The sequence below is a fragment of the Entelurus aequoreus genome, linkage group LG12, assembly GCF_033978785.1.
Source record: "Entelurus aequoreus isolate RoL-2023_Sb linkage group LG12, RoL_Eaeq_v1.1, whole genome shotgun sequence".
Taxonomy (NCBI): Eukaryota; Metazoa; Chordata; class Actinopteri; order Syngnathiformes; family Syngnathidae; genus Entelurus; species Entelurus aequoreus.
Window position 1 is genome coordinate 10,215,637 of NC_084742.1, and position 12,067 is coordinate 10,227,703.

Here is a 12,067-nt window from a genome sequence, read left to right on the forward strand (position 1 = left end):
GAATTGTATGGAATTTATTCCATCACTTTTCTGCATAAATAACATTAAAAATAACATGTTCACAAACACCACACAAACTTTTGGCTTTTGCAGACCTTTTGGCAGTGTTTAGTGGGAGGGGTCCTTAAAGGGACAGGCGCGGTCCAAACATGCATGTGGGATAACATGCACACGAGTGCAGCAGGTAGATATGGCTTAAGGGAGGGGGGGGGGGCTCCCCAGGTAGAAAAATAGATGACTCTTTGACATGTTGTTTTTCTTCACAGCGACCCCTCCCCCGTGGCGGCGGCTCACAACACCAAGAAGGAACCTTCCGCTGCTTTGCTGCAAGGCACAGAGGTCCAGGGGGCAGGGCGGGAGGGGGGATCAAAGGGGACGTGCAGCAGGTGAAGGGTCAGAGGTCAGCCACTCTGCAGGAAACAGACACACACGTAAGTCACATGACACATAACGCGTCTTGTTTTGACTGCAGATGTGCATGTGTGCGCGCACGCACGTGGGCCCTCCCCAACCCCCCACATCTTCCTCGAAGTTAATCCCGCGTGTTGCGGCAGATGGCGAGGCCGCATGCACCCGCCGCCGCCGCCGCCCGTCTAGTTATGAATGATTGCACGCTGTCAGGCATTAAGTTGGATGACTGTAATCCACCGCAGCATATGCAGCGCCGCTTCCCTCCTTCGCACCTGACACGCCTCACGCTGTCTGATCCCACGCGCCCAGGTGTGTTGAGGTCTCGCACTTTGACCCCCCCGTATCAAAAAGCAACCACGTTTGCACCGGTCGGAGGACGCAAAGCTGCTTTAGAGGCCAATAGAAGATGACAGAAGGTTGCCACGGTTACTGCTTCCACAGCACCAGCACATCACTGGACTGGACATCCTTGACCGGACGCTAAGACGCCCCCCGGGTCACGCCTCGCCGCCGCGCCAGGGTCGGCCCACGACTGCCGTGACCCCTTTAACCACGTTGCCACGTGCACGTGGTGCGTGCACGTTAAAAGACCACCCAAGAAAAGAAGCAGAGGAGCAGAAAAGAAGAGGACAAAGAGGCATGCACGTTTCCACATGAGCGCACGCCGCCATCATTTCCACATCGGCGGCATCACCGTGTGTCACAGGGTGCCGCCGCGTGCATATGTGTGTGTGTGTGTGTGTGTGTGTGTGTGTGTGTGTGTGTGATGTCACAAAGTTTGACTTGAAGAAGCGTCATGCCAACAATTCACCAAGCTGGCTGCCGGCTAAACAATTAGCTTACGTAAGCGCCCGCGTCGCTGTGTCCCCAGCCAACACGACTGCTAATCACGCTAATGACACGCCATGATGTGCACGTGTGCACTGTGCTTGAGGTGCCCCGATCACCTTCTCTAATAAATCCACCTTTTGATCTGCCACGTGACGACCAGTTTTAACGTCTGGCGAGTGCAGTTGTTTTTTTTGTTTTCTTTCAGGCTGCTGCTGAGGACCGCCATTGCTCGTGCACGTCTGTGTGTGTGTGTGTGTGTGTGTGTACGTGTATGTATGTGTGTATGTTATGTAACTTCCTCCTCGCGTCGTCTCTCCCGCTTCCAGCGCTTCTCGGCTTGTGGACTTCCAGAAAGTAACTTGCGCTAATCTCTCGCTTTGAGGCTCTGTCGCTGGACACTTTAAGAACACGCGTGTGCACGTGCTCATCGCTCATGCTCAGCCAGCACTTATCAAATATAGATAGTGTGTGTGTGTGTGTGTGTGTGTGTGTTTCTAAGAATGGTGTGCACGCTGTGAGATTATAGAAGTAAAGTGAGGATTAAATCCGACGCAGTTTTAGTGTGGGCAGCCAAACGAGACGTCCATCACTGGCCAGCTTTGACAAGATATTTCCACTCTTTTTGTGTGTGTAATTTCTGCTTTTTTTAATCTGCTGCTGTCACACACCAGCAGCCCTTCAAGGACACGACTCTCACGACACGCCGCTTCAGCGCTTAGCTTCTCTGAAACGCGGGCCTGCTCTATACTTTAGTGTGTGCCTTGGCGTGGGTCATACGTGTAGGTGAACGTGGGATTTAGCACCTTCTGTGCATGTGTGTGTAGGTGAATACATGTTATAGGTGTAGGGGGACACGTTTTCTATTGGTTAGTGTGTCTTATACGTGTAAGTGAACACATTTTCTATTGGTTAGTGTGTCTTATACGTCTAAGTAAACACGTGTTCTATAGGTTAGTGTGTATAATGTGAAAGTGAACACATGGGTTCTATAGGTTAGTGTGTGTTATATGTGTAAGTGAACATGTGTTCTATAGGTTAATGTGTGTTATATGTGTAAGTGAACACATGTGTTTTGTAGGTTTGTGTGTGTTGTATGTGTAAGTGAACACATGCACTGCAAAAAGTCAGTGTTCAAAAACAAGGGAAAAAAAATACAAAAATGAGGGGTATTTTATTTGAACTACCAGTAAGCAAAATTATCTGCCAATAGAACAAGAAAATTTGGCTTGTCAAGACTTTCCAAAACAAGTAAAATTAGCTAACCTCAATGAACCCAAAAATACCTTAAAATAAGTATATTCTCACTAATAAGAACTGTACTACTATATGAGTACGTATTTTCTATTGTTTCATTGAAAATAAAACAGCAAAGTCCATTTGGCTGTCATCTGTTTTAATATGAGACACAATTGTGTCAAAGTCATGATTTTTTTTTTTTTCCATGCTTGAAATAAGAAATGATTACTTTAAAAAAGTAGTTTTATACTGGTGAGTGTTGATGACACAGCTTTGCAACAGTTGATATTCTAGTTTCAAGCATGTTTTACTCAATATAGGTCATAAAATCTCAGCAACAAGCTGTAATATCTTACTGAGATCATTTAGGACCAAAACCCTTAAAACAAGTAAAACACTCTAACATAAAATCTGCTTAGTGAGAAGAATTATCTTATCAGACAGAAAATAAGCAAATATCACCCTTATTTGAGATATTTAATCTTACTTAGATTTCAGTTTTTGCAGTGTGTGTTTTATAGGTTTATACGTGTAGGTGAGTACACTGCAAAAACTGAAATCTAAGTAAGATTTAATATCTCAAATAAGGGTGATATTTGCTTATTTTCTGTCTGATAAGATAATTCTTCAAACTAAGCAGATTTTATGTTAGTGTTTTACTTGTTTCAGTAAAATATTGCAGCTTGTTGCTGAGATTTTATGACCTATTTTGAGTAAAACATGCTTGAAACTAGAATATCAACTGATGCAAAGCTGTGTCGTTAACACTCAAGTATAAAAGTACTTTTTTAAAGTAATAATTTCTTACTTCAAGCATGAAAAAAAAATCATGATGCCGAGCGCATGTCATTATGTCAAAAATAATGGCACTAGCATTTACTTAATTTAAGAATATTTTTCAACATATTGAGCAAAAATGTCTCTTTTTTTTTTTTCCTACCAAAAAAAGTGCACTTATTAGTGAGAATATACTTATTTCAAGGTATTTTTGGGTTCATTGAGGTTAGCTAATTTTACATGTTTTGGAAAGTCTTGACAAGCCGAATTTTCTTGTTCTATTGGCAGATAATTTTGCTTAGTTCAAGTAAAATACCCCTAATTTTGGTTTTTTTTTTCTTGTTTTTGAACACTGACTTTTTGCAGTGTATGTGTGTTCTATAAGTTAGCATGTAATATATGTTTTTTAGAGGTCAAGGCGTGTATATGTCTAAATGAACATGTGTGTTCTATAAGTTAGTGTGTAGTGTACGTTTAAGTGAACACACATGTTTTATAGGTCAGGGCGTGTACAGTACAGGCCAAAAGTTTGGACACACCTTCTCATTTCAATGCGTTTTCTTTATTTTCATGACTATTTACATTGAAGATTGTCACTGAAGGCATTAAAACTATGACACCTGTGAAGTGAAAACCCTTTCAGGTGACTACCTCTTGAAGCTCATCGAGAGAATGCCAAGAGTGTGCAAAAGAGCAATCGGAGCAAAGGGGGGCTATTTTGAAGTAATTGGACTATAAAACATGTTTTCAGTTATTTCACCTTTTTTTGTTAGGTACATAACTCCACATGTGTTCATTCATAGTTTTGATGCCTTCAGTGACAATCTACAATGTAAATAGTCATGAAAATAAAGAAAACACATTGAATGAGAAGGTGTGTCCAAACTTTTTCCTGTACTGCATATGTCGAAATGAACATGTGTACTATAAGTTAGTGTGTGTTATGCGTGAAAGTGAATAGGTTAGATCAGGGGTCACCAACCTTTTTGAAACCAAGAGCTACTTCTTGGGTACTGATTAATACGAAGGGCTACCAGTTTGATACACACTTAAATAAATTGCCAGAAATAGCCAGTTTGTTCAATTTACCTTTAACTCTATGTTATTATTAATAATTAATGATATTTACACTTAATTGAACGGTTTAAAAGAGGAGAAAACACGAAAAAAAATGACAATTAAATTTTGAAACATAGTTTTATCTTCAATTTTGACTCTTTAAAATTCAAAATTCAACCGAAAAAAAGAAGAGAAAAACTAGCTAATTTGAATCTTTTTGAAAAAATTTAAAAAAGAATTTATGGAACATCATTAGTAATTTTTCCTGATTAAGCTTAATTTTAGTATTTTGATGACATGTTTTAAATAGGTTAAAATCCAATTTACGCTTTGTTAGAATATATAACAAATTGGACCAAGCTATATTTCTAACAAAGACAAATCGTTATTTCTTCTAGATTTTCCAGAACAAACATTTTAAAAGAAATTCAAAAGACTTTGAAATAAGATTTAAATTTGATTCTACAGATTTTCTAGATTTGCCAGAATAATTTTTTTGAATTTTAACCATGATAAGTTTGAAGAAATATTTCACAAATATTCTTCGTAGAAAAAACAGAAGCTAAAATGAAGAATTAAATTAAAATGTATTAATTATTCTTTACATTAAAAAAAATTAATTTACTTGAAGATTGATTTAAATTGTCAGGAAAGAAGAGGAAGGAATTTTAAAGGTAAAAAGGTATATGTGTTTAAAAATCCTAAAATCATTTTTAAGGCTGTATTTTTTCTCTAAAATTGTTTTTCTGAAAGTTATAAGAAGCAAAGTAAAAAAATTAATGAATTTATTTAAACAAGTGAAGACCAAGTCTTTAAAATATTTTCTTGGATTTTCAAATTCTATTTGAGTTTTGTCTCTCTTAGAATTAAAAATGTCGAGCAAAGTGAGAATAAATACAATTAAAAAAACAGAGGCAGCTCACTGGTAAGTGCTGCTATTTGAGCTATTTTTAGAACAGGCGAGCGGGCTACTCATTGGTGACCCGTGGGTTAGATGTTTATGTGTAGGTGAACACACGTGTTAGCATGTTTTATTTTGCCTACATGTAAGATAACATGCATGTACTATAAGTTAGTGTTTATATGTGCAGGTGAACATGTGTGTTCTATAGGTTAGTATGTTAACTGTGTAAGAGCACGTGTTAGAAGGTTCTATGGTAAGTGTTTGTGTAGTTACAGGTGACATTGTGTGTTCTATTAGTGCATGCGAATGCATAGGTAAACCTGGTGTTGAAGTTTTCTATAGGTTAGTGTGTACATGTGAACACGTGTTAGGGTGTTCTATAAGTTAGTGTGTGTATTTACATGTAGGTGAACATGTGTGGTCTAGAAGTCAGTGTGTGTAAGCGTAGGTGAACAACTGTTTTAGCGTGTTCTGTAAGTTAGTGTGTAGGTGAACTTGTGTGTTCTATAGTATAGTGTGTGATATGTAAGTGAACATGTGTGTTCTATAGGATAGTGTGTGTATACATGTAGGTGAACACTTGTGTTATATAGGTTAGTGTGTGTATGTGTTGAATGAAGGTGTGTTAGCATGTTCTATAGTTTGGTGTGTGAACACATATAGGTGAACTGTGTTCTATAAGTTAGCGTGTCTATTTGTAGGCAAACACATGTTGGCGTGTACTATAGGTTAGTGTGTATATGTGTAGGTTAATGTGTGTTCTATAGGTTAGTGTGTGTACATATGTGTGGGTGAACATGTGTGTTCTATAGGTTAGTGTGTGTCAATGTGTAGGAGAACATGTGTGTTAACATGTTATATAGATTAGTGTGTATGTTTTGGTAAACACGTGTGTTAGCGCGTTCTATCGGTTAGTGTGTATATGTGTAAGTGAACAAGTCTGTCAGATGTTCTATAAGTCAGTTCGTGTACACGTGTAGGTGAACGTGTGTGTTTTATAGGTTTGTGTGTGTATACGTGTAGGTAAACATGTGCGTTAGCGCATTCTATAGGTTAGTTTGTGTACATGTTAGTGAACATGTGTGTTCTATAGGTCAGTGTGTGCATGTGTAGCTGAACACATGTTAGCGTGTTCTATAGTTGAGTGTGTGTATGCGTAGGATGACTGTATTATGAAAATAGTATATATCTGTATCATTAATCAATTTAAGTGCACCCCGACTTAAACAAGTTGAAAAACTTATTCGGGTGTTACCATTTAGTGGTCAATTGTACGGAATATGTACTGTACTGTGCAATCTACTAATAAAAGTTTCAATCAATCAAAAAAGGTGAACACGTATGTTAGCATGTTCTTTAAGTTAGTGCGCATATGTGTAAGTGAACACATGTTAGCGTGTGCTATAGGTTAGTGTGTGTGTTAATTGTGTAGGTGAACATGTGTGTTCTATAGGTTTTTGTGTGTGTTAAATATATACATGAACAGTACAGGTTAGTGTGCGTGTGTTATACATGTAGGTAAACATGTATGTTCTATAGGTCAGTGTGGGTTCAATATGTAGGTGAATGTGTGTGTGTTCAGTGTTTAGGTGAACATGTATGTTCTATAGGTCTGTGTATTTGTGTAAGTGAACATGTGTGTTAACATGGTATATAGATCAGTGTGTTTGTGTAGGTAAACATGTGTATTAGTGTGTAAGTGAACAAGTCTGTCAGCATGTTCTATAAGTTAGTTTGTGTATACGTGTAGGTGAACATGTGTGTTTTATAGGTTTGTGTGGGTGTATACGTGTAGGTGAACATGTGTGTCCTACAGGTTAGTGTGTGTGTGTATACGTGTAGGTGAACATGTGTGTTCTATAGGTTAGTGTGTGTATACGTGTAGGTGAACATGTGTGTTCTATAGGTTAGTGTGTATTAGTGTGTAAGTGAACAAGTCTGTCAGCATGTTCTATAAGTTAGTTTGTGTATACGTGTAGGTGAACATGTGTGTTTTATAGGTTTGTGTGGGTGTATACGTGTGGGTGAGTATGAGTGTTTTATAGGTTTGTGTGTGTGTATACGTGTAGGTGAACATGTGTGTTCTATAGGTTAGTGTGTGTGTATACGTGTAGGTGAACATGTGTGTTCTATAGGTTCGTGTGTGTATACGTGTAGGTGAACATGTGTGTTCTATAGGTTAGTGTGTGTATACGTGTAGGTGAACATGTGTGTTCTATAGGTTAGTGTGTGTGTATACGTGTAGGTGAACATGTGTGTTCTATAGGTTATAGTGTGTGTATACGTGTAGGTGAACATGTGTGTTCTATAGGTTAGTGTGTGTATACGTGTAGGTGAACATGTGTGTTCTATAGGTTAGTGTGTGTGTGTATACATGTAGGTGAACATGTGTGTTCTATAGGTTAGTGTGTGTGTACGTGTAGGTGAACATGTGTGTTCCATAGGTTAGTGTGTGTGGGTATACGTGTAGGGGAACATGTGTGTTCTATAGGTTAGTGTGTGTATACGTGTAGGTGAACATGTGTGTTCTATAGGTTAGGGTGTGTATACGTGTAGGTGAACATGTGTGTTCTATAGGTTAGTGTGTGTGCGTATACGTGTAGGTGAACATGTGTGTTCTATAGGTTAGTGTGTGTATACGTGTAGGTGAACATGTGTGTTCTATAGGTTAGTGTGTGTTTACGTGTAGGTGAACATGTGTGTTCTATAGCTTAGTGTGTGTGTATACGTGTAGGTGAACATGTGTGTTTTATAGGTTAGTGTGTGTATACGTGTAGGTGAACATGTGTGTTCTATAGGTTAGTGTGTGTGTGTGTGTGTATACGTGTAGGTGAACATGTGTGTTCTATAGGTTAGTGTGTGTATATGTGTAGGTGAACATGTGTGTTCTAAAGGTAGGTGAATATTTATGTTGTATAGGTAGCTGAATATGTGTGTTCTATAGGTTAGTGTGTGTGTATACGTGTCGGTGAACATGTGTGTTCTATGTGTTAGGGCGTGTGTATACGTGTAGGTGAACATGTGTGTTCTATAAGTTATAGTGTGTGTATACGTGTTGGTGAACATGTGTGTTCTATAGGTTAGTGTGTGTGTGTTCAATGTGTAGGTGAACGTGTGTTATATAGGTAGATGAACATGTGTGTTCTATAGCTTAGTGTGTAGGTGAACGTATGTTCTATAGGTTATTGTGTGTATACATGTAGGTGAATATAGGTTAGTGTGTGTTCAGTGTGTAGAGATGAACATGTGTGTTCTATAGGTTAGTGTGTGTATACGTGTAGGTGAACATGTGGGTTCTATAGGTTAGTGTGTGTGTTCAATGTGTAGGTGAACGTGTGTGTTCTATAGGTTAGTGTGTGTGTTCAGTGTGTAGAGATGAACATGTGTGTTTTATAGGTTAATGTGTGTTCAATGTGTAGGTGAACATGTGTGTTCTATAGGTTAGTGTGTGTGTTCAGTGTGTAGAGATGAACATGTGTGTTTTATAGGTTAATGTGTGTTCAATGTGTAGGTGAACATGTGTGTTCTATAGGTTAGTGTGTGTGTTCAATGTGTAGGTGAACGTGTGTTATATAGGTAGATGAACATGTGTGTTCTATAGGTTAGTGTGTGTTCAATGTGTAGGTGAACGTGTGTTATATAGGTAGATGAACATGTGTGTTCTATAGCTTAGTGTGTGTGTGTATACGTGTAGGTGAACGTGTGTTCTATAGGTTATTGTGTGTATACATGTAGGTGAACATAGGTTAGTGTGTGTTCAGTGTGTAGAGATGAACATGTGTGTTCTATAGGTTAGTGTGTGTATACGTGTAGGTGAACATGTGTGTTCTATAGGTTAGTGTGTGTGTATATGTGTATGTGAACATGTGTGTTCTAAAGGTAGGTGAATATTTGTGTTATATAGGTAGGTGAATATGTGTGTTCTATAGGTTAGTGTGTGTGTATACGTGTCGGTGAACATGTGTGTTCTATATGTTAGGGTGTGTGTATATGTGTAGGTGAACATGTGTTTTCTATAGGTTATAGTGTGTGTATACGTGTTGGTGAACATGTGTGTTCTATAGGTTAGTGTGTGTATACGTGTTGGTGAACATGTGTGTTCTATAGGTTAGTGTGTGTATACGTGTAGGTGAACATGTGTGTTCTATAGGTTAGTGTGTGTATACGTGTAGGTGAACATGTGTGTTCTATAGGTTAGTGTGTGTGTGTTCAATGTGTAGGTGAACGTGTGTTATATAGGTAGATGAACATGTGTGTTCTATAGCTTAGTGTGTGTGTGTATACGTTTAGGTGAACGTGTGTTCTATTGGTTATTGTGTGTATACATGTAGGTGAACATAGGTTAGTGTGTGTTCAGTGTGTAGAGATGAACATGTGTGTTCTATAGGTTAGTGTGTGTATACGTGTAGGTGAACATGTGTGTTCTATAGGTTAGTGTGTGTGTTCAATGTGTAGGTGAACGTGTGTGTTCTATAGGTTAGTGTGTGTGTTCAATGTGTAGGTGAACGTGTGTGTTCTATAGGTTAGTGTGTGTGTATACGTGTATGTGAACATGTGTGTTCTAAAGGTAGGTGAATATTTGTGTTATATAGGTAGGTGAATATGTGTGTTCTATAGGTTAGGGTGTGTGTATACGTGTCGGTGAACATGTGTGTTCTATATGTTAGGGTGTGTGTATATGTGTAGGTGAACATGTGTGTTCTATAGGTTATAGTGTGTGTATACGTGTTGGTGAACATGTGTGTTCTATAGGTTAGTGTGTGTGTGTTCAATGTGTAGGTGAACGTGTGTTATATAGGTAGATGAACATGTGTGTTCTATAGCTTAGTGTGTGTGTGTATACGTGTAGGTGAACGTGTGTTCTATTGGTTATTGTGTGTATACATGTAGGTGAACATAGGTTAGTGTGTGTTCAGTGTGTAGAGATGAACATGTGTGTTCTATAGGTTAGTGTGTGTATACGTGTAGGTGAACATGTGTGTTCTATAGGTTAGTGTGTGTATACGTGTTGGTGAACATGTGTGTTCTATAGGTTAGTGTGTGTGGTCAGTGTGTAGAGATGAACATGTGTGTTCTATAGGTTAGTGTGTGTGTTCAATGTGTAGGTGAACGTGTGTGTTCTATAGGTTAGTGTGTGTGTTCAGTGTGTACAGATGAACATGTGTGTTCTATAGGTTAGTGTGTGTTCAATGTGTAGGTGAACGTGTGTGTTCTATAGGTTAGTGTGTGTGTTCAGTGTGTACAGATGAACATGTGTGTTCTATAGGTTAGTGTGTGTTCAATGTGTAGGTGAACGTGTGTGTTCTATAGGTTAGTGTGTGTGTTCAATGTGTAGGTGAACATGTGTGTTCTATAGGTTAGTGTGGGTTCAGTGTGTAGGTGAACATGTGTGTTCTATAGGTTAGTGTGTGTGTTCAATGTGTAGGTGAACATGTGTGTTTTATAGGTTAGTGTGTGTGTTCAATGTGTAGGTGAACATGTGTGTTCTATAGGTTAGTGTGTGTGTTCAATGTGTAGGTGAACATGTGTGTTCTATAGGTTAGTGTGTGTGTTCAATGTGTAGGTGAACATGTGTGTTCTATAGGTTAGTGTGTGTGTTCAATGTGTAGGATAACATGTGTGTTACATAAGTAGGTGAACATGTGTGTTCTATAAATTAACGCGTGTATGTCGGTGATCACGTGACTTGGCCTGTTCTGTAGGTTAGCATGTGTATACGTGTCGCTAATTAGCACCCATCTGTCTTGTGTGCGTTGATGAGTAAAAAGTAAAAAGGAGAGCATCAGCTGTCGCTGGTCACCATGGAAACGAGGTGCCGTAATTATGGCGTGAAATGACATGAAAGTAATGAAAGATGCGGGCCAAGGTGCGCGTCCTGTTCTGGTCCACTGGCTCCAGATGCCATACGCTAACATGAAGATGTTACGCAATGGTCTGCGGGACACACCCACTCCTCATCAATCTACAAAGTCGCCCGTGACGTCATCACGTGTGCCACTGACCTGCTATCAGTCACGTGTCCGTGCGCGGGTCCTCTGAGAGTTTGGAGGGACACAAAGGTTTGGGGTCGGAACCTGAGAGAGGAGAGACGCGCGCCGGACGCGCACCGCGCACAGGGGCAGGTGGAAGAGCTCCAGTCGCGATATGTACAGGTGTCCTGCAGGGGAAGCCCCGCCCCTACAGGTCAGTTTCCCGTGTGTCGAGGCAGAAGGCGTACAGAGAACTTTTCAGGTCCAAACTGCTGTTGGCCTTCACGTTGCTCTTGTCCAGCCCCCCCGCCGAGTCCTTGCGCTCCTGGTCGTCGTGTTTGAGTTCGGGGGAGGCGGGCTCGTCTTTGAGGGAGGACTGGTCCTGGTCGGTCTCGCGGTGGTAGAAGTAGTTGAAGTTGGACACGATGACGGGCACGGGCAGCGCGATGGTCAGCACGCCCGCGATGGCGCACAGCGAGCCCACGATCTTCCCGCCCACCGTCACCGGCCTCATGTCGCCGTAGCCCACCGTCGTCATGGTAACCACAGCCCACCAGAAGGCGTCGGGGATGCTGGAGAAGTGCGACTCGGGCTCGTCGGCCTCGGCGAAGAAGACGGCGCTGGAGAACAGGATGACACCGATGAAGAGGAAGAAGATGAGCAGGCCCAATTCGCGCATGCTGGCCTTGAGGGTCTGACCCAGGATCTGCAGACCCTTGGAGTGGCGGGACAGCTTGAAGATGCGGAAGACGCGCACCAGGCGGATAACGCGCAGGATGGCCAGCGACATCGCCTGCTGGCCGTTCTGGTGCTCCTGACCCTGCTCGGCCAGCTCGGTTCCGAGCGTGATGAAGTAGGGCATGATGGACATGATGTCGAT

General features: G+C 40.7%; 2 protein-coding genes across 2 annotated transcripts in view; one reads left to right on the plus strand and one right to left on the minus strand.

The window, feature by feature from the left end:
- Positions 1 to 29: 29 nt before the first annotated feature.
- The window catches only part of LOC133661440 (potassium voltage-gated channel subfamily A member 1), a 13,091-nt gene continuing 1,053 nt past the window's right edge, over positions 30 to 12,067 (minus strand). Inside the window, exons 1-2 of the mRNA XM_062064636.1 lie at positions 11,221 to 12,067; positions 30 to 410 (exon numbers count right to left, since the gene is read on the minus strand). The exon at positions 11,221 to 12,067 is cut by the window's right edge and continues 1,053 nt beyond it. Of these exons, the coding sequence (XP_061920620.1) occupies positions 11,396 to 12,067 (672 nt within the window). The 3' untranslated portion in view covers positions 30 to 410; positions 11,221 to 11,395. The remainder of the gene's footprint in view (positions 411 to 11,220) is intronic.
- Positions 374 to 12,067, plus strand: part of kcna1b (potassium voltage-gated channel, shaker-related subfamily, member 1b) — a 26,529-nt gene continuing 14,835 nt past the window's right edge. The window contains exon 1 of the mRNA XM_062064637.1: positions 374 to 431. The gene's annotated coding sequence lies outside the window, so the exon portion shown is untranslated. The remainder of the gene's footprint in view (positions 432 to 12,067) is intronic.